The sequence below is a fragment of the Stylophora pistillata genome, chromosome 9 (assembly GCF_964205215.1).
Source record: "Stylophora pistillata chromosome 9, jaStyPist1.2, whole genome shotgun sequence".
NCBI lineage: Eukaryota > Metazoa > Cnidaria > Anthozoa > Scleractinia > Pocilloporidae > Stylophora > Stylophora pistillata.
In genome coordinates, this window is record NC_142527.1 from 10213259 (window position 1) to 10235200 (window position 21942).

The 21942-nt window shown below is 37.2% G+C and overlaps 2 protein-coding genes and 1 long non-coding RNA gene across 4 annotated transcripts in view; 2 read left to right on the forward strand and 1 right to left on the reverse strand.

Annotated features, from left to right (window-relative positions):
* The first annotated feature begins 350 nt into the window (after positions 1–350).
* Positions 351–5176, forward strand: LOC148723223 (uncharacterized). Its single transcript, XR_015991706.1, has 3 exons — positions 351–671; positions 1804–4247; positions 4658–5176. It is a non-coding gene; the product is annotated as an uncharacterized LOC148723223 (long non-coding RNA).
* A 3113-nt stretch (positions 5177–8289) lies between these two features.
* Positions 8290–9469, reverse strand: LOC148723224 (QRFP-like peptide receptor). Its single transcript, XM_088732107.1, has one exon. The coding sequence runs from the start codon at positions 9379–9381 to the stop codon at positions 8458–8460; it is 924 nt and encodes a 307-aa protein (XP_088588233.1). The 5' UTR covers positions 9382–9469; the 3' UTR covers positions 8290–8457.
* Positions 9470–11568: 2099 nt separating this feature from the next.
* Positions 11569–21942, forward strand: part of LOC111337651 (bridge-like lipid transfer protein family member 1) — a 65646-nt gene continuing 55272 nt past the window's right edge. For both annotated transcript variants that reach the window (XM_088732635.1, XM_088732636.1), the window contains exons 1-6: positions 11569–11719; positions 12062–12507; positions 13655–13733; positions 18272–18366; positions 20337–20400; positions 21348–21400. In XM_088732635.1, coding sequence (XP_088588761.1) covers positions 12291–12507; positions 13655–13733; positions 18272–18366; positions 20337–20400; positions 21348–21400 — 508 coding nt within the window. In that variant the 5' untranslated portion in view covers positions 11569–11719; positions 12062–12290. The remainder of the gene's footprint in view (positions 11720–12061; positions 12508–13654; positions 13734–18271; positions 18367–20336; positions 20401–21347; positions 21401–21942) is intronic.

Genomic DNA, 21942 nt, shown 5'->3' on the forward strand with positions numbered 1-21942 from the left:
GCGCCCACGAATCCACGAGAGATACGCGATTGCGTGCGAGTTAACGCAGGGTCATTTGTTGGCAATGAATATCAAAATCATGAAATGAAATGAAGTTTGCTGTGCGCGTAATGGTCATAAAATCTCTGTTTCTGCCTGTTTCCTTACAACGACATTTCTAATCACGTAGTCTTTCTAAGATCCTTCCTTTTCACAAAAGAGGCAATACCTGCGAGGCACCGTATTCGAAAAAGCCTCTCTTTCGATTATTTAGGTATGATTCTTTCGCTTGGTTTGCCATAAAACGGTAACAAAAGATATCGCAATTTTCATGTGCCGTACGACCTGAATAACAACCGTATCGAATTTCCAGTATTGCGTCACTTGGTGGATCGATCAGTGTTCACGCCTTGCGATCGTAGTACACGATGTTATTGTTTTTGTACAAAACCTGTGGCGATCGCACGACTTGGCCTCGTATCCTGGTTAAATTCTTAGCTTTATTATAATATTAAACCTCGACGAGATTTTTAATGTCGAAATGTCGAAAAGCATCATGTTTTCGATTTCGAAACCATTCGAAATGAAGTCAGAGGCAGTCGGATTTTCGACGTGCGGCTTTCCACCGGCTAACTTAACCACGCAGAGTCTTTGCTGGATTACAAGTGCATTGGTATCTACTTTTGAAAGAGGTATGTGACGTTCCTTTGCGTAAATATTTCATACGCGATGTATTTGTAAGACGGCCAAAACGGTCGACGTAAGAACAAAAGATCCGAGGGAAGGTTTACAAGTTTATTACACAGCAAATAAATGCAACGGTACAAAAAAAAAAAAACGGGAACGAGTGACACTAAACAATAAATAAGAAAACAAAGCTCCAATGAGCTAAATGATGTAACAAGATTAAAATGAATTAGGAGAAAGTACTTAACACTAAAGGATAACCTACAGACAGAAATAATTCAGTAAAGAAAAGAAACAAACAAAGTACTTGAAAACAGGAAATTGTGTGACAGAAACTATCAAAAATACACCAGGCATGAATTCAACAAAGACTACGAGCTAGGCTTAATATTACAACTTGAGCTAATACAGTATAAAACAGTGAAAAGGGAAAGTGAAATTACTAGTGTAATGAACTCATAATTTGGTTCTGAAAACACAGGAATCATAGCAACAATGAACTGGAAGCAGGTAAGCAAAATATTACAGCTGCTAAAACGAAAACAATTGTAGTTTATATAGCAGAGAAATTACATGCTGTGTGACAAAGGTCAGAGTAAATAAATAAAATACAGTAGTAAGATAAAAGGAGTATGTGGCTAAACTAAGCAAATTCTAACCCGAAAAATCACTACAAAAATACAAATGGAAACAACTACATGCTAAGCTTAGGGCTCAAACAAACATAAAATACTGAAACATACCAAAAGCTAGTATAGCTTAGAATCCGCTTTAAGGGCGCTCTTGGGAAGTTTCCTAAGCAGTCAAGAAGCTAGAGTCGCTCTCGGCTATCGCCTCGAGCGACTCTTACGCTTCTTTCGTGCTTAGCAACCTCCCGCGTGCATCCATAACTCAATAGTGTACGCTGTTGTGTTTACAATTTGTTAAATCAAAACTTCTCGAAGGGGACTGTTAAAAGGAAGAGTTGGGAGATATTGTGCTTTCTTGTAGATCAAATAATTTAGGTTTAGGGGCGATAATTTTTCGTAGAGGGGTCTCCCTTTTTGACTGCCAGCGACAATCGATGAAAGCAGGGTCGGCAAAACTACCAATTGTTAGCACACATTTTTAAGAACTACTTCTTTTTTCTTTAAACAGGGACATTTGCGAGCAAACTGTGAACTCCAGGAGTATAGGAATATTATGTGGAGAATGAAAAGGGACAGAGCTTAGCATGGACTGAAAGTACCTTTCCCCTGAGCTCTAGCGTAGCCAATAAAATAGACCTTAAGCAGACATACCGTTCCTATGTTGACGGACGTGTCACTGTACTGACCGGCTTTCAAAGTAACTGGGACTGATTTTGTTCACCGTTCGAACTGCAGATAAATGTAATTATCAGTCATGGACCGGATGCCAAACCGATACTATTCCGCATTCCGAACTAAGTAAAATACAAATAAGAGGAGGTCAATCCACAGGCATTTAAAGACACTCAAGTAAATACTTCCTGTCACGAACAACAAGAGATCTAGATGCCGACATTTTCGTATTTAGAGACTCCTTCCTCTACCCGATAGGGCTAAGTATTTCTTTTATTCTATTCTGGTCTTCCCCCTTTTCTCATTAAGAAACGTGGGTGCCTTTAGCACCCTTATATCAGTATGCAAGTTCTTCCTACTTTTCTCTATGCATTTCCTATGGCACTTACAGGGAGAATTTGTGTAAAAATCAAGAGCGTTCCGGATATTATTCTCATGACCTTAATAGCTGAATCATGGGGTGATATTGTTGGAAGAAATTAGATGCGTATCGCTCTTAGGTTGTTAAAGGTTGAAGCACCCATGCTTGACTGTTAATTTTTTTCCCGTGTGTGAGCCCATGAATTATTTTCCGATGTGCTCTTTACTACATCAACTTCACGAGTTTCTCGGTCAGTTTTCAGTAATGGCAGCCTCCCACAAGAAACATCTGGTTAAGTAGAAAGCCCTGAGGACGAGGTTGGTGTTTGTATCGACTTAAGAAGGATTCGTTCCAATGGGCAACGAGTTATGTAAATTGTTTCTCCAAAGCTGCGGCTGAAAATCAAAACCACAGAAACTGACTGATTGGAAAGGAAGTTTTCAGCAACCTTGTAACCATCCTTTATTTGGCGGTCCTGTAAAGTATCATTACAGCGTGTCCCAACTAAAAAGAAAAAACGACGAAAAAGTGAATAATGCTAAAACTCAGTGTTGTCTCAGGTTAGGCCATTGTTAGGTATCGCATCCTGTTTGTGAACAAGTCATGGACGACAGACGTAACCTTTGGGAAGGGAAAGAACGAGACACGTAAACCAAGTCGGCAAGCGCAAGCCAAGCACTGAACAATCGATTTGAATTTTATTTTTTTCGAAAAAGTTTCATCGCCATTTACATAGACATCAAGTATCGATTACGTACGTAAACTTGGAAAAAATGCCTTGACTCTTGCTAATTTATTATGCGTTTATGGCTTCAGAAACAAAAAAAAAAAGATGTGAGCGACATAGCTCAACGAGCAAGCGAAAGAACCAGTAAGTTTCGAGTACTGTTACTTGTCGACAAACAAAAAATTCGCGAACTCTCGCCAACCGCTTCTCGTGTTACAGCTCACTACTTAGGCTTTCAAGTTCGTGGACTTAGTTGAGTTACAATAAAGTAAAAACATAAAGCCCAAAAATTTCCTAGTAAGACTGCATCATAATTGTCCGGCCTTCACAGAGCCTCCATCGTTAGAAGCACCTATTCATAGCTTTCAAAACTACTGGAATTGTTTGCCACTCACAGTTCAAATGCAGAGGGCCACCTTTACTTAAACAGACGTCAATCTAACAATTTTCCTTATTCTGGAATAAGAAGATCTCAAAGAAAAAGATATTTAACAGTAAAAATGCATTCAAACAAGTATGAACTTCCCTTCTTAAATCACGATAGAAAACTTTCCTTGTTACTTTTTGGAGATTCCATCATTTGTCTGTGCTACTTATTATCTTTAATTCTTTACTTATCCCCCCTCCCACTCCCTCCATTTTTATCCGGAATTGAAGTGACCACTCGCGAAAGGTAAATGCGTTTGTGTCGATTTAGATCTGCCTTTGCGTAATTTGGTGTTTTGACCCTACGAAAAGGTTATTTTTGGACCACATTGAAAGTTTAAAGAAATGGAAAAACTTTTAAAAGATATTCGGCGCTAAAAAATAGTAAGATAAAAATGTAGATTGACTAAAAGAGAAAAAAGTCAATACACAGGTAAAGTTGCACTTTGAGAAATCAAATTATAAAAAAAATGTTTTCCTAAAAAAGTCATTTAACTGCAGCGCAACTTAACCAAACCACCTGTCTCGCCAATAATCACGTGCAACTCCTTGGCCTCGCATCGCACGTTAGATTTAGCGATGTCACACAGAGGGAAAGGTCGGTAAACTGATTTATCTGCAAAACTTTGTTTTTTTGCGAATTACTTTTGGTTCTTTGAAAATGTAATATATAGTTAGATTCCGTTATCAACTTTTCGCTAGATAAGGAACACTCGCTGGTGATTGATAGCTCTGACAGCGATGTCCACCACGCCGACCAGAAACAGTAAGCTTCAATGTATATTTTTCTACCTATATAAGCACGAGTATTATGTAAATCGCTTTCTCATGAAAGAAAATACTTTTATTTCATTAATTAGTTTTATTAAATAGTTTAGTTTTGGAAAGCAAAGCTTGAGATTGTTTCGAGGAAATACGGCTTTCCAGCAAAACCGAAGGTGTAATTTCTTGCTTTTTCTAGCCATGGTCAAAACTGGACTGTTCTTTACTTTTTTTAGCGTAAAAGTGAACTGCTAACTGTGAAAATCTTAAGTTAAATATACCATATGAACAGTCCACTTCAGGCGGCGTGAATTTTTTAATAATTATTATTTTTATTTCTTAAATTTCTCTTTCTACCTTATTTAACATGTATTTGATTATTCTTTTAACTTTTTTTTTTTTAATTTTTTTTAGACTCCGCACTCCGCGTTTTCGGAACAGCCGAGACATACTTGAAGTGGTTGTCGCATTTGAATGCGATTGTTACAAGTTTGTTCGATCCACCGCACGGTCCAATCATTTCACAAAAAATTCGAATTGTTTCGGTATCCTGAGAATTCAAAGGGAGATCTTTCAAATCTTAGAAAACTCTCTTGTTTTTATCATAATTTGAACAATAGTTTTGGACGTTATAATTTATCAGCGGCTCAATTTTTAGCGCTAGTGGGACACTGAGACTGACACATCATATCCTTGTAATTGAAAAGCACGCGTCATTTACAGGTGTCATTTGTATCGATAATTACTGTCTTTATTTGTGTTTATAACATAACCAAAGTAAGCGCGCGCTCTGATTGATCAACTCAGCGTCCACCATTTGCCCATGAATGTACGCTGCTGACGTGGGCAAATGCAAAGGCTACTTTTCCGTGCGCACTTGTTTTTTCTGGTCTCGTAAGATATGTCAAATAAAAGAAAACTCTTTTGCTACAATGTATCAATGCTATGTTATAAAAAAAAATGGTAAACACCGCAGTGTACACTGTTTAAACAATAGAGTGTTTCTGCCGAGGAACTATCGGCTGATAGTTGCCCCGCGGAAATTTGATGTTCCTATTTCTTGAGAACCACGTCTTAGAATTTCACGAAATTTGGCACAAAAATAGTTTAGGAAATAAGTAACCGGAGTATTTGAAAAAAAATGATTTTTAACAAAGGAAATTCTAGATAATCGAGTGAATCTTCAACAAGGGATAATTAAAGATCTCTCTGTTAAATTGTTAGCAAAATGGTGTTAGCTTGTGAGTATCGTTACAAGCTCGTTGCATGCAAATTATGAAGAAAATCTAATTACTAGATTTTCTACAAATAAACAAAACCGATTTTAAAGGCCTGTTTGTATTTATTTATGTCTCCATAGCAACGGCACATACGTCAGCTTAACTATAAAAAAAAAAAACAAAGTTTGTGTTGTTAACTTGCTTGCTACCAGTTTTGGCGACCGAGAGATCAAGGGTTTTAGGGAAAATGGTGAAAGAAACACAGGTATCCAAAACTGTGTTCAGCCACCTTAAACCTCTGTTTCTCAAATTTTATCAAAACTTTGATTAATTGGTAATAGGACTTTCTGTCGCCTAGTTCGACTTGTAATCATACTCGTGATTGACAGATCAGATTTTAATAATCACAATTTATTACGCACCTAATCATAACCATTACAATTTCGTTAAATGCGATTGATGCCTTAGCTGATCTTAGCTGCTATATTTAATTATTCTGTCGAGTTGTCAAAATCGAACAGCATAATCTCTACATATGCTTGTGCTAGTGGATGGAAAGGTACGAACATGTGATAAATATAGAAAACTGTTTGTAGCATGGATTCGTCGATGTTCTAGCAAAACAGCTTGATCTCCTACCCCTAACCCTGCAGGAGATGGGGCCTACGGTTTATTCGTCCTTATCCGAGAAGATTAGAATATCTATCCATTTCTTGATATTCAGTTATAGAAAGGTACCAAATTCTCCTCTGTTATTTTAAGACCATAAGTATTGATCCGCCAGGGTCAAGATGATATTTTATGTAGGAAAGCTTAAGGGAATATTTTGTTCGAGTACATGTGACATAGCGGCAAAATGAGTGCACATGCTTGTAACGCGCGAAAATTACGTGTCCGCAACCAAATGGGAAGGACAATATTCCTATAGTGACATTCAAGCGGAAAATTGGCAGCATTTTTAAACCGCGCTTTCCATTGTTTGTTTCCATTTTGTGGAGATAAGCTAAAAGCAAAACAGATAAGCTGTTCGTTTTCAGGAAAGTTTCTTTCGAAACTACTCTGTCACATACATATCTCTTTCAAGGAAAAAGCTGTTGTGGTGACAGGTGCAAATTTAGGCTCTGAAGAGGAGCGTCCATCACATGGCTACTAAGTTCATAGCGACTGCTGTAGTTATAGCTGTCTGGATGAATTCAAAATAAAGTTGAAAGAATGCTTCATACGGTATAAAGTAGACTTTCTCACTAGAAGAATCCTTATCACTTGTCCTCTTGGTTCGTAACAATAACAGTCCAAAAAAAGGGGGAAACGATGTTATTTCCTATCCCCAACAAAGTTCATTCGCGCTAGTTATAAAATGTTCCTTGAAAGCTCTAAATTCGGTGAGCATGCGAACTCATTTGCTACTGTATCATTATATGTAGGATATTGTGTCGCAGACTCCTCGGAAACAATGACTTTTGCGTACAACATGAATAAACACATGATTTATAAATGAACAATTAAGTGACTGACTCACCTAATTACTGATTAGACTTAAACAAACTGGCGCCCAATCTACCAGTTGATTGAATGAGTGAGTGAACGAATGAATGGATAGACGGATGAATAAATACATGAATGGATAAACGGATGAATGAATGAAAGGAATGATGGAAGTAAGGGCTAATGAACCTATGGATAATTGATGAATGACTGGTTTAAGAGAGCAAAAGATAATACAACTCAATCAGCTTATTCAATCTATTTAGTGACCATGGTTACAGCACTTTGCATTGCTTAGTTCATTCTCGGTTGCAATCAGACCTTTGCATGCCTTTCAGTCAAAGAAAAACCTCAATTTTCACGAGCTAATTTGATTTTAGTTCAAATCAGGAAAATAGAGTATTACTGTAAAGATTCATTTAGTTTGATTGTCCATCTTAACGAAAAAATAATAAGAAATGACTCAATTGCGATCGATATACTTTAAATATGATTGTTCGAGAGACGACAGGAATCTTCTAGATCGATAACGTGGAGAAGTAAAACAAAACCAAAGCTGTTCTTATTTACTATCGACACTCGGTTGGAAATTGCTTTATAATTTTATCAGGTTATAATAACAGAGGACGAAGCTAAGAGACTGTACCCCATATGTTGCTTGTTCCAAAGGCAATCGTCATCGATTCATTTTTAGACTTATGTGGTGGCCTGCGGGAAATAATGTTGCATGTAGCTCACAGGTTGCTTGAATGGTTTGTTGGAGAAATAACACTGAGACGTCCACTGAACAAAAGTTATGACACTGGAATAGGAGAAGGCTCTTCTTCACGAGGAAACCAATGAGTGATCTGGAAAAATACCTCGTGACCAGTTTGGATCAGTCAGAATCAAGAATGGAAAGAAATGGATTTCCATAATGGTTGTGATCACTGGAATGAAAAATAACGTCGCGGGGAAAATAGGAACTATGCAGTGTCCATTGTGACTGATGGTCCATATCAGTCACATGTTAATTTTTCATCCTCTCTCTCACTCTCGTTTGCTGACTCGTGGAAGAAGGCCAACGCACAAGTTTGCTTTTTTCTGGACCCTCACTTAGAACGAGGATGATCTGAAAATGTCTTTGAATTAAAATTTAATCGTTTCAGTCCGATGTAATTGGATCACCAAATCCTTTGAAAAGTTTTGAAGGAAAAATACTATTTAGTTTTTAATTTTTTTAGTTTCAGTGCCGATGGTAGTTAGTAAATGACTCTTACATAGCATCTTTATCGGTTTTTTTGGCAGAAATAAAGGGGATAAGTTTCTAAATAAATTTTGGTACTGCGTCGCTGGGGCGTATTAAGATAATTTAGCTTTTTTATTTGAGGTGATAATGAAAATTTGGCCATCGTAAGAGTTAATAAAGGTGAAGTTTCGAACGTTACCCCTTCTTGAGAGCGAAACTAGATTTTTTAGATATGTTCACGTAAAGCTCAAAATGGACAAAAGACAATAAAAGGGATTTTTTTAAGGTACACGCGGTGATATCTTGGTTGTACAATCAAGTAGTCTTCTCAAATGATTTCTAAATCGAGGGCATTGTAGACTATATATGATGGGATTCGCACACGAGTTGACAACAACTAAAACCCGGCACACCACTAAACTTAAAACTAACATCTGTTGTCCAAGGACGAGAGTGAACAGCGTTCGGAAATAATACGGAGTCCAGCATATTGTAAACACTGCGCTGATTACGAAGGACACTTTGGTCAGTTTGCATCGGGAATTCATCAGGGCAAGTCTTGGTTTGTGGTTTATTTGACTGTCATACCACAGTTTAAAAACTAGCCTACCATACAGACAGCAAATGAAGCAGTTAGGTCCTAAAAATAGAATGAGTACTACAACAGCATCATAGATTCGTCCAAGCCGCGCCATGATCTCGTCTTGCACAAAACCACAGTCCACAGTATCCCCAGAGACGTCCAGTTTCTTCAGAAATACGAGAATAGGGCTCACAACAATAAGTGTTATAAACCAAATGATTTGAAGGATTCTTCGATTTCTTTCCATGTCGTGCCTTCGTATTCTAGCACGAGCAGGTTTTAAGACGGCTCCGTATCTTTCCATTGCGATGACTGTCAAAGTATAAACAGAGACCCCGCAGCTTAAATAGACCACACCGCCCGTGGCCTTACAGTAGAAATCATTGATTACTGTACCAAAAAAATGAAATGCCAAGCTGCAGGTTAAAACTACAATTCCAAGCAGTAGATCTGCTATTGCAAGGTTGAAGAGAAGCAGGTCAGAGAACTGACGGGCCATAGTTTTCTTCTTCTTCAAGAAAATGATAACCACAAAGGAATTGCCGATGATATTAACCGATAACAACAGCACAAGCGTGTATCGGACGAAGATTAACGAGAAGTAACTGATTTCAGCGTTCATTTTTCAGTCAGATTTCAGCATCGCCTAGTGTTTTCAAAGCGAAAAACCTGATCCTGAATTGATCGAAGAAGAGTGAATTTTCTTTCAAGTTCCAGTGATTTCAAGCTGGCAAAATAATAACTCTTATCAGGGTAGATTGTCACAAGGATACCTTACACTGTCAATATATTTGTTCACAAAGAATGCCACCATTGTCTTTACTTACGATGATGGGCAACCGTTTTGACCAAGGACATTTGATCGAGTTTTGATATTTTAAGAGAGTCAGGTAAGAGTAGTTAAAAAAAAAAAAAAAAAAAAAAAAAAAACATGTCTAGGGATTGTTTTTTTTTAGTCAATTAATCTTCCATTATGATATACTTTGAGCATGAAAATCGACAGTCTGTACTGTCTCTGCTCTCTTTGGATTTTTTAAGTTGGCTTCAGTTGTTCTCGCCTTAATTAACGAGACATTTTTCTTTGACGCAAAGGGCTGCTTTATTTTGATTAATTGGGAAAGTGAGAAGTTAGAGAAAAAACAAGTCTATTGCTAGAAAATTCCCTCTTTTTAGAGAAAGAAAACACATCTGAAAGAAATATTTCCCCGGGAGTCTCAAATTTGATAATATCCGATCATTAAAAATTCTCTTACATCTGGCATCGCCAAGGTACATTTAAGAAGCTTTTTTAATTCGAGTTTACATTTTATTTGACATTCGTCATTTCTAATGAAACGTTAATCATGTTGTGACAGGAACGTCCCTTTTTTTTCCGTCTTGTAAATAATGAAAACGGTAATTATCAAAGATACGGGCAATTATAATTATCATTTTAGTTCCCAAAGAGTAATTATGAGCAAAAGTGTTAAATTTAATCTATTTTGATCTCCACTTTTCAAATGAAAAATATGAGAAAAAGGGATACTGACTCAGTTCTAGAGTAATTTTAAACTTAAGTATCAGTGACTGCAGTGTTTTGATTTGAAGAAGATAAAACTCTCTTGAAAAAAGGTATTTTCAGTTTGCCTCTGCCAAAAATATTCCTCGTATTATATATTCAATAGTCAAATCCGTGATAACAGATAAATAGCGCAAGTGTACGCTGTAGCAAGCTCTTAGCACTGATAAAGGAAAAGAGTTTATGTTCGCGGGCATAAATATGTTTTGGAGCTGACTCAGAGCCATTTAAGCCAAGGCCGTTAGGCGAGGGTTAAATTGACCCTGAGAATTAATGCCTCAAAAATCTCAATTTTAGCCCGCAAAAGGCGCCACAGTTCCCAAAAAAGAAATATCAATGTATGTTTTTGTGTCAAGCCTGAATATTTGATTAAGGAGTCAGTCAGAAATTTATGAAGGCGGGTATTTTTCTAGGTTCCAGCGACAGAGAGTGACATAAAAGGGAAATAAAAATCAATTATCTAATATCGTTGAACTAATGTGCACCTTGATATCCGGATTTTTTTTTAAATCTCTCCATATCAAAATAGCCGTTAAAAGGAAATATAATTATTCGTAGGGAGATGTAGAATTTTTTTTATGAGTCGAGGTATCAAGAAATCACTGATTGATACCTTGAAGGTGAAACTTTTAGGATTTGACGTCAGTTCCGCTATACTTCAAACGGCAATGGTCTGAAACTCTAGTTCCATATCGAGCAAAAAAATAGGCCGCTGACAGTCTTTATATTAGTTTCATATTTCACGTCTAGAATTCCTTTAATACGTAACTTTCCAATGAATGGCCAGCATTTTTAACCTGGCCAAGTGCAGTTCCTTTTCGCTCAAAACCAACCCAAAAGCAAGAATTTTATACTCGCCCTTTCGCATATCCTGCGCTAAAAAATTAATATCCTCATTTATTTTGTCTATTTTGTAATTAAGGTACTATTAGAAAATCGTAAAAACAGAAAACGCCCAAACCGCAATTACGATGTCATTGATAAATGGAAAATGGAAACCTTAAACAGGGTTGAATGGTAGTAAATTACCCACGTGATCTATGTTCCTTGATTTTTTGATAATTTTCGATGCATTCCTGGAGGAATTATCAGGATTTTGTCTGCTCCTGGAGTGGCCTTTTCCCTCTTTGTATAAATACATTACTGCAAAAATGGATGAGATGAAACCAGAATGATTACCATAAAGGCGAGAGAAGTCTGGGACCAAATATTTTGTTTAACTGACCGAGGGAGATTGAGTCTAGCCGCTCCTTCGTTCAAAATGGCTTCCAATCTTCAGGTAAGTAGCGAGTGAATCTCTTAAATTTCACTCAAAATCACGAAATGTAGGAGGGCTGTGACCTAAGATCCTACTCGTTAAAATACATGGGAAATTTTGCTGAGGTGATACGACGAGAAAAATGTGAGTTTTGTGTTTTTGGTTATTGGGCATTGTTAGCATAATCGAGAGAGGCATTTTAATAAATCAATGTACATGTAGATGTTTTGTTTCCTAAAATACTTTTCTTTTAAGCAATGCCCTAAATCACTCGCAAATTTTCAGCAGAATGTTGCTAGGGGTAGATGATTTCTAGTAAAGAAAATGAATGTTTCAATTTATGGTATCTTGTTGATTAGCTGCACTAAATTTAGAAAATTTTCATGTCTTGTTTACGATTTAAACCAAGTGCTACATGCCGAGCTTGGCTTTGTTATGCTTTAAACGCCCGAGAGCCCTGCTAGAATTTTTTTGTTTCTGCTCCAGAATTTCTAAATAGCCAACGTACCTGTTCCAGATGTTGATGCACATGCACTTCTTCCTGAGGAGAAGCGAAGCGAGAAAGATGAAGCTGAAGCTGATGGCAAAAAGGACAAACTTCCTGTAACTGCATCATCAGAGATTATTTCAGGCTTCTCCAACAGAAAATTAGTCCACTGTACAACCTTCATCGAGGCGTAGAATTCAATATTGTATCAACAATTACAGTGTGATCATGGCAAACAATAGCAACAACAGTATGGGTACAATACTACCATCCACAGCACCTTTAACCAGTGAAGAGAGTGGTTTGGTCTTTGTAGTTCTGTCTTGTCTTTGTGCAAGCCTGTGGTTGGTCTACATCACTTTCTATCATTCACGTGTTATGGGCTTCTTGCTTACCAAGCTGATCAATTTCAAGTATATGAAGGATGGACAATACTTTAATATTGGTGAGTTTGTAAATGGACATGTCTCCATTTCTTCAAATTTACAAACATGCGTCCTATTTTTATGGCTACTTTCTTACCTTGATTTTTTTTTGTAAGTTGCTAGGATATGTTAAATCAAGTCTGACATTTTTCACTGTACCTGATCCTTGCTTAATAAATTTTTACCTTGGGGGGTAAGGCTTACCCAGGAGTTTAAATGGCAACTAACAAGCAGTTAGAGTAGCCCATTGAAATTCAGAGGTCATCGACAATGGACTAGCCTCCCTTGCAGGAGGCTCGGTGGCATTTATTCTTCCAAAGAATGTTTTACCTCCCCTAACTAGGTGGTCAACAGCTCTTCACTCAACATAAAAATAAAGTCTTTTAATTCAACTGTGTTAAGTAAATTGAAAGTCCCCCTTTCTCCCTAACCAGTGTTGTGACAAATTAGTGACTATGTTGTTCACACTGGGTAACATTGCAATGGGTTAGAGGGGGAAATAGATGAAAGTTATAGAAATATTCAAGAGGTACATGTAGTGAAGTGTGTCAAGACTTTTGCCACACACTGTTGTTACTTCATGCAATGGAAATGGAGATGAGGTCTGAGTGGGCCATTTGGCGTAAGTACAGAGTTGAAAGTATTTTTATAGATTTTACTTCCCAATATTCAGGGCTGTTGACAGATGTTCTCTAGAAGTTATAGAGTCTAGCCAAGAATGTACCACTGACAATAACCCTTGCCAGACTTTGAACCCAGACCTTTCAGTTCAGATGAATAAAGGCTGATAGTTTCTAAAGAAACTGTTTGGGGCTGCGTCACTTGGGGTAACGAAATAATTTGAATAATTTATATCAACAAAGTTGAAATAGTAAATTGGCCACTGTTACGATTATAAAAGCTGACATTTTGAGCGTTAGCCCTTCGTCGGAGCAAATAGGGGAATTGTGGGTTGTGTGTGCTTTTAAAGGCAGAAAAAGGAACTACGTGATTGGTGGGAACATAGCAATGAGAAAAACACGATTAAATTTCAGTTCAGAGGTTCAGAGGTTGGCATATCAATCAATAGGCCAGTTCATCTCCAAAAAGGCTCTGTTTATTTTAATTGTTTTTAACACATCTGTTCTGAAGTGTTTAAGATTTTCTTAATCTGTTTTGTATCTCCAGGATCATTTTCCTTTTCAATATTGTTGGGGAAGATCATGTTCAGAGATGTTGTGTACATAACTGAAGATCTCAGTTTTAGGTTCGTTAAACACTTGTCTTTATTAGAAAGTACAGCTATGTTTTCAGAAACATTGATTATTGTTTCAGTTGATGCAGTAAACCTTTCATTACAAGCATGATGGTAAAATTCTTTTTGTTATTTATAATTCTTTATAATGAATGGTTTGATTTTTTCTTGTTTGAAAGCCTATTTTGTAGTTTGATTGTTTGTATGTGATTGGTCATGAGGAAGACTGTTGTTGTTGACAGTGCATGGCTCGACACTAACTTTTCAACTTACTAGCCAAGTGGCTAGTAACATCTTAGATGTTACGACAATTTCAGTTTGTTTACTAGCTTGCTTACTAGCCAAGTGGCTAGTGACATCTTAGATGTTATGACATGTTCAGTTTGTTTACTAGCTGCTTACTAGCCAAGTGGCTAGTGAGATCTTAGATGTTATGACAATTTCAGTTTGTTTACTAGCTTGCTTACTAGCCAAGTGGCTTGTGACATCTTAGATGTTAGGACAATTTCAGTTTGTTTACTAGCTTGCTTACTAGCCAAGTGGCTAGTGACATCTTAGATGTTACGAAAATTTCAGCTTGTTTACTAGCTTGCTTACTAGCCAAGTGGCTAGTGACATCTTAGATGTTATGACAATTTCAGTTTGTTTACTAGCTTGCTTACTAGCCAAGTGGCTAGTGACATCTTAGATGTTATGACAGTTTCAGTTCGTTTACTAGCTTGCTTACTAGCCAAGTGGCTAGTGACATCTTAGATGTTATGACAATTTCAGTTTGTTTACTAGCTTGCTTACTAGCCAAGTGGCTAGTGACATCTTAGATGTTATGACAATTTCAGTTCGTTTACTATAGCCAAACTGGCCTGTGGAAATAAAAAACCACTGGCCAAAACTGAATTTCTACTAGTCTGTGGCTAGTGGGCTACCATTAGTGTCGAGCCCTGCAGTGACCAATGTTTTGACTTACCGTGCATTGTCGTCATTGGAGTGTAATCTTTGATTAAAATAAAGGTATTTGAGTCTTACCCAAGGACCCTGATTACCCAAGAAATATTGTAGGACTAGTAAATTTAAAAAGGTTTATTTTATAATGATCATAATGCAGTGTCTAATTAAGAGTGTGCCATTGTGGGATTGGTGCTGTTTGAGCAAAAAATGTCCCCTTCAAATTCGTTGCCTAAGTCATTTTGGCACACTTCTATTTTTTGTGGATGCAAGGAATTTGATTTCTCCTTGTTCAAAATCTTGAAAGCAATATCCTGTTTAAAATTTGGGGAGAATGCAAAAACAAGAACCCAAATGAGGAGAACCCTATTCGAGTCCCACATAAACAAAATGGCCGTTGTATTCCAGGTCCCTGGATACTAGTATAAATAATTGCTATAGGGGGTTTAATTAATTGAAACCCACATGCTTGTGAGGTGGTGACTGATCTAGCTGAATGAGGTCATGTCAAAACAATGAAAGATTTCAGCATTTTTTGGCCGAGGTCAACCAGAAAACAGTGCTGAAAATGCAGAAACCGATGAAGCTGAGCTTGGAAAAGATCAGGGGAGTGAACCGATAGCTTAAGTTGCAAAGCAAAACTTTCAAGATACCTGGCTTGAAAAATTCAAATGGTTGAAGTATGATGCACTGAAGGGTATGTTCTATTCGTGTTGCCAACAATCAGGTAAATCCAGTCCTTTCACCAGTGGTTACATAAACTATAGGACTTCAACACTAGTTCACCATATGGAAAGTCAAGACCACCAAAATGCTCTTCAAGAGATCAAAATGGCCAAATCTTTTCAAGAAGCTGTGATGAATTCTGTTTCATCCCAGGAGCAAGCTGTAGTAAGTGGAATGAGAACTGTTTACTGGCTTGCTGAGGAACATAATTATTGCTACTGAGAAATATAATTCTTTGATGAATCTCTTAAAACTGCAAGGATGCAACGACATTGAAAATGTTAATGTAGCGAAAAATGCCTCATACAATTCAGTTCAAACTGCTAATGACTTCCGGTCAGTCATTGCAGAATGCATTCAAGATGAAATAACTGATTAAAGCTACACAAGTCTCCATTTGTAAGCATTATGGCAGGTTAGAGTACTGACATTGCTGTTTCAAAGAAACTGTTAATTTATGCCAAATTGATATCTGATGGTATTGTCCCAGAGACACATTTTCTCACAAACATTACCATTGAAGAGGAACAGTGTACAGCACCTGTTGTGACTCAGAAAATACAAAATGTTATTGCTGCCCATTCCATTCTTGTTGATAATTAAAGTGAGTTGTGGAAGTGATGGGGCATCCATCATGACAGGTAAAGTTGGGGGAGTGAGTACACTTCTCAAGAAAGAGAACCCATTTATGATATATTCATTGTATGGCTCACCATTTGGCATTGTGTACTAGCCAAGCTGCCAATCAAGGAGAAAAAATGGAGAAGTACAGACAATTGTTAATAGATCTGTACTATTACTTCTCTAAATCTGCAGAATGTGTTACTGGGCTAAAGGCTATTCAAGAAATACTAGAGAGCCCAAAGTTGAAGATAAAGGAGATGCATTCAGTTCAGTGGTTTGCTTTCTATAGTGCCCCAGAAACTGTGAATCGGTCATGGGATGCCCTTGTAACATATTTTGCTTACCACAAGAATGATGCAAAGGCAGTAGGTTTTCTCAAGATATTAACTCAGGTTGAGAATGTGGCAACAATGTATTACCTTATGGATATTATTAAAAACTGGATCATTGGATAATGCAATTCAAGACTTTTTATTGGCTTAGCCATTATGGTATATAAGCCAATATACCATAATCTAATATCTGTACATAATTATTTTTGTAACATCCAGTTTTTTCTTACAAAATAAAGTCGAGAAGATTTGTCTCATATCTTGGGGGCGCTTTTTTTTAATAAAACAATTATTCCACTCACGCTTGTTGGATATGAGATGATTATAGCCAATTTGGCGCTATGCGCCTTGTTGGCCAATGTGCCTCGTGGCCAACGCGTGCTCTTGGAATAATTGTTTATTATTCCCTGGAGCGGGTAACACAGCTAAACAGCCTATTTCAGAAAGAGGATCTAGATGTTTCAATCATCCAGGCATGCATTTCCACCACCCTCAGTGAAATTGCCAAAGTGAAGGAGAGAAGTGGCTACTATACAAAGAAACTCAATGAATCCTTGAAACAGGATGAGTCTGGGAAGAGGCATATGGGTGCCAGTGGCCATGAAATTTCATATTCGGAAACTCAAAAAGCTCAGGCTATCAAAAACAGAGGATGCTTTTATTGACAATCTCACTGAGCAGATAAGTGCTAGATTTCCTCAGGAATCCCAGGATCTTGTTGATGCATTTGCAATCTTAAGTCTGAGAGGAGTGTATTTCATGACAACTGAAGACCTTTCGAATTATGGAAATAAAAAGTTACTGAAACTGTTGAATCACTATGGATCAGACAAGGCAAATGTGGTCAGTGGAAGAGTAATTCCTGCTGTAGTTGATCCGTATGAAAACCAAGATGGAATGGTCTTTATTAAAGGATTGTTGTCAAGGAGCAGCAGTACCCAACTGACAAGTTATCCATGCCGTGGAGTTGTATTTTCAAGTTTCATCCAGACACTTTTCCAAATTTGCTGAAGTTGGTACAGCTGGCCCTCACTCTTCCACTACAAACAGCTGATGTTGAGAGAGGATTTAGTGCTCAAAACTTAACTAAAACTGCCCACAGAAATCAAATGGAGGAAAACACACTTGACAATCTCATGACAATTAGTGTAGAGGGGCCTGCAGTTGAGAGTTTTGACTTTAACAGAGCTGTCCTTTCATAGAAAAGAAGAAAGGAAAGGAGAATTTTCAAGAAATGAGCTTTAAACTTGTTACTGTAAGGATAGCAGCCCATCCACCCTAAACCTTTTGAAGTCGTAAAGCAATTTTCTCCTCCATTGAAGCAGTAAAACTGTTAAGCTTTGCTTTGACTTCGTCCAAATTAAAAACCAACATAACTTTAGGCTGTTCTTTTCTAGAAAAGAAATACAAAAATTCTGTTTCATCTGGTTTCTGTTCATTGTTGAGACAGTTTAACTCAAGGCTGTGTATATACTGGAAACCCACAGATACTGATGCAGTAATCTTTCCCTGTCTTTTAAACAAAAGCTGTAAACTTTCTTTTAATATTCAAAGAGTGGAAGAATGCTGTAACACATAGAAGAACAGGCAGCTCACAATGATTGTTTGTTATATTACTTTCTATTCCATTTCTAAGATGAAAGTGAAAAAAATGATCATTGAAGCAAGGCAAATACATTTGTTAAACGAATAAACTTGCTCTTCTCTATAAACAGACTTTAATTAAGTTGTGCATTTGTTTTGATGATAACAATATACTGTACAAAAGTGATTCTATACCCAGATTTGTTGTTCATATTAAATAGAATACAAATTTAGTGTCCCTTAAAAAACTGAAATGTCCCCTGAAAATTGTTGACTGGGACACATTGTCCCCTTTGATGGAAATCTTAGATCAGACACTGATAATGGTGATTTTGTTCATAGGGTTATTGATGGTATTGCAATCTTTAAGTATTGGATTCCATACAAACGAGAGCTGTCAAGGAAGTCACCTTACCAGCATGAACCATCAGAAATAGGTCTGTGAATTATTATTAATAGAGGTTTATAATAATTGTAGAATTGTTGGTGGCTAGTCATTGTGGTAAATAACACTTCAAAAGAGAAATATGATTTTTTGTCTCATGATGCAGTCACTTCAGATGTGGATCGCAATGTTTCAACTGCATACTGCTAGTCTTCTTGGGGCAATGAGGGTGGTCAAGTATACGTCACCTATATGCTGTTGTGCTCAGCTATGATATGGATGGAATTCCATGACTGTGATTGGTTTATCTTTGGATTAGACACATTGTCTATCTTGATGTAAACATCGGAACCATAGGGATTTATATGATTGTGCATTCTTTTAATGGCCGTGCAGCTCAGAGAAATAATGTTAATAATTGATAGGTTTGACAGGTTTACTCCTTCAAACCAGCTAAAGAAAATCATTTTCAAAATTTACACTCTTGAAGTACCTCTTTTAAAGAAACTGTTTTTCTTTTTTGTCTAATCAATTGACCATGCATTTGTAGTATAATTCTTTTTCAGTCTGTTATATGAAGTGAATCAGAATTTTTTTCTTTACATGGAATGACAGATCATTGCCTTTTTCCCCTCCAGCTACCATTGGGTTATAACCATTAAGTTCTATCATGCCGTTTTCTTAAACCCAGGGTACATATAGTTATTATCCAACGACATTCTGTGGAGTACAAATATCACATGGTATTCGTACTCCATAGAACTTGTTTAAGACAGGTTTTCAAGCATCACACAAGCGACAAATTGGATTAAAGGTAGAAAAAAAATGGCGGGCAATTTAAATCATTTTTCTGACGACGAAAAGTTGGAATGGCTGGTGAATATTGATCCAAGTTTATTAGATAAATCGAATGAAGAAAAGCAGTTAGGCGACAATGAAATTTCATCATTTATTGAAGAAAATAGAAACAGCAACACGACAACGCGCCAATTCCATTCTGCTTTGCATACTTCTGTCATGCACTCCCCATAAATAGATATCCTCGAAATTCTCCCACACTGAAATCACAATTTGGCATGTTAGATAATAAATAACTTGTTATTTGAATTTTGACCCTTCCCATAGGCATGTCGAAATATGGTGCAACTCTTAAAAATACTCAGCGATACTACCCAACAAAACGTCTAATAAGATATAACAGCTTTATTGTAATTATTTTAGGAAACTTATATATAATTTGTATGATGAATACAAAGTATAGATCAATATCATTTTCAAAGGAAACATGGAGAGGCATGAGTGTAAATTAACCCTTGACACCCTAAGATCAGCATGCATACTCTCCACACTGTTCTCTGTGTATTTTCAATGGTATCAACAAGGAGAATTTGTTTAACGTTAACTTTATTTAAAGAGGGAAGTGCAATAACCTGTTACAGTTTTCTAACCTATGGCCCTCAACCCACCCATCCCACCCCAGGGGAGGACATCCATCACACAGTAATCTCGTGTGTGGGAAATTAACGTCTCCTACCCCTAACCCTGTAGGAGACGGGACCTCCATTTATTCATCCCTATCCGAGAAGACTAGAATATCTAACCATTTCTTGATTTTATAGAAAGGTAGCATATTCTTCTCAATTATTTTAAGACCTTGAGTGTTGGTCCGGCCGGGGCTCAAACCCTCGACCTCCCTCTTGATTGTTCAACAATCAAGTGCTTTTTCGGGTGGTGATCATTTCCTTTCTTCTCAATACCTTAATGTTTGATTCACTTGTGTTACTGTAAGGAGAAGTTAGATGCTCATCACCCATAAGTGTAAAACAGTGCAGGGTTTCTAAATACATGTGAGTGTGCTCCAGGCTCAAGAACGCAAAAGAGTGATCGATGTTGAGGGCAGACCATGCAATCTTTAGCTTGCATCAAATTATAGAAGAACAGTTACATTTAATACATGTAAGCCATCTAGAAATTCCAATGATAATAATTCAGTGCTAATAAAAATCATCGTCTCACCAACAGAAGTTCCAAGTAAGCAACGTCTCACAGTGTGGTTAAATGGCCTGGAGTATCATGTTTATAACAGGTAATGTTTAGTTTAGTTTAGTTTATTAGCTTTGCCGACAGGCAGGGACACCGCAACGGCTTGCGCCAATTACTGCGGGCCCAGTAAACCCACCCCTCCCACCCCAGGGGAGGACATCCACCACGCAGTAATCTTGTGTGCGGGAAATTAACGTCTCCTACCCCTAACCCTGCAGGAGATGGGGCCTACGGTTTATTCGTCCTTATCCGAGAAGACCAGAATATCAGTTCTATCCATTTCTTGATATTATAGAAAGGTTTCAAATTCTCCTCAGTTATTTTAAGACCATGAGTATTGGTCCGGCCGGGGCTATTTCTCTGTGCATAATTGATTTGGATATCAGTTGAGGCTTATCCTGATTTTTGTGGCATGAAGCGACACGCAAAAGAGCTTATGCTCCCAGAAATGATGCAAGTTCATTGCAACTTAAAGGTTATCATGATAAAGTTATTTTCCCATGAATGTCAAAAGCAATTTGAGAGTACTTTGGTTTTGCCTTTCTTTGCTCTGTGATTGGTCCAAACACTTACCCCACACAGCCAGGAGACTGTCTCAAAAGTCCTGGCAACACAATGGGCCAAAACCATACAATTAATGTGTTTTAAGGTTTGAAGAATATTAGAGAAACAGGTTCTGGAACTCTAACCAGTTCATTTAATTTCCTTTAACTACTAGTTTTGTTGTATAATTTAAAAAATGTTTAAACCCTCACCTTGAATGATAACAGAACAGCTTTACAGGCTCATAACATTTCTGGGACCTTCAAGAAATGGGCCAAAGTGGTTGCTTCAAGACCTGGCTGGTTCACTGTGTGCTTTGCTATCACATGACTGGAACATATGCAGGGTGAATTGGAGTGATAAATTAACCAATTCCTAATAACACTGTCTCAGAAGAATAATTCACAGAATGAATCTTCTCACAAGTAAATCATTTTGTTATTGTAGGTCTCGTTTGTACAACAGACTGGAAGAACTCTTTAGAGTTGAAAGATATGGAGGTAAGCAGTCTACATTCTTTAGTCGCAACTTTTTCCTGTTTGTAGGCACACAAATAATAAACATTTATTCTCAACCATCTTGTATTTGTTGTTCAACTATTTTCTTCAATGCAGGGTTCGTACACGTCTGGAAAACCCTTGAAAACCCTTGAAAACCCTTGAATTTCAGGAGACCGATTTCAAGGCCTTGAAAGTACTTGAATTTCGTTTTGGGTCCTTGAAAGTCCTTGACTTTTTATTGAACAACATCAAAAAATATCTGCTTTTGTTTTGCACCATGGGTAAACCCAAAACATAGATGTTAACAGAAACATTTTTCTTGGTTTTGAGGTAAAATTGTCATTATAAAAAGTCCTTGAAATTTTGAAGTAGGGTCCTGGAAAGTCCTTGAAAAGTCCTCGAATCTTTGGCCTGAAAAAGTGTATGAACCCTGTTAATGTCATTATCCTCATTTTTGTCATTGTTACCATCATTATCATTATAATTTTTGCCATCAGCATTGTATGTAATTATCTTCATTGCCTTTGCTATTATACAGTACA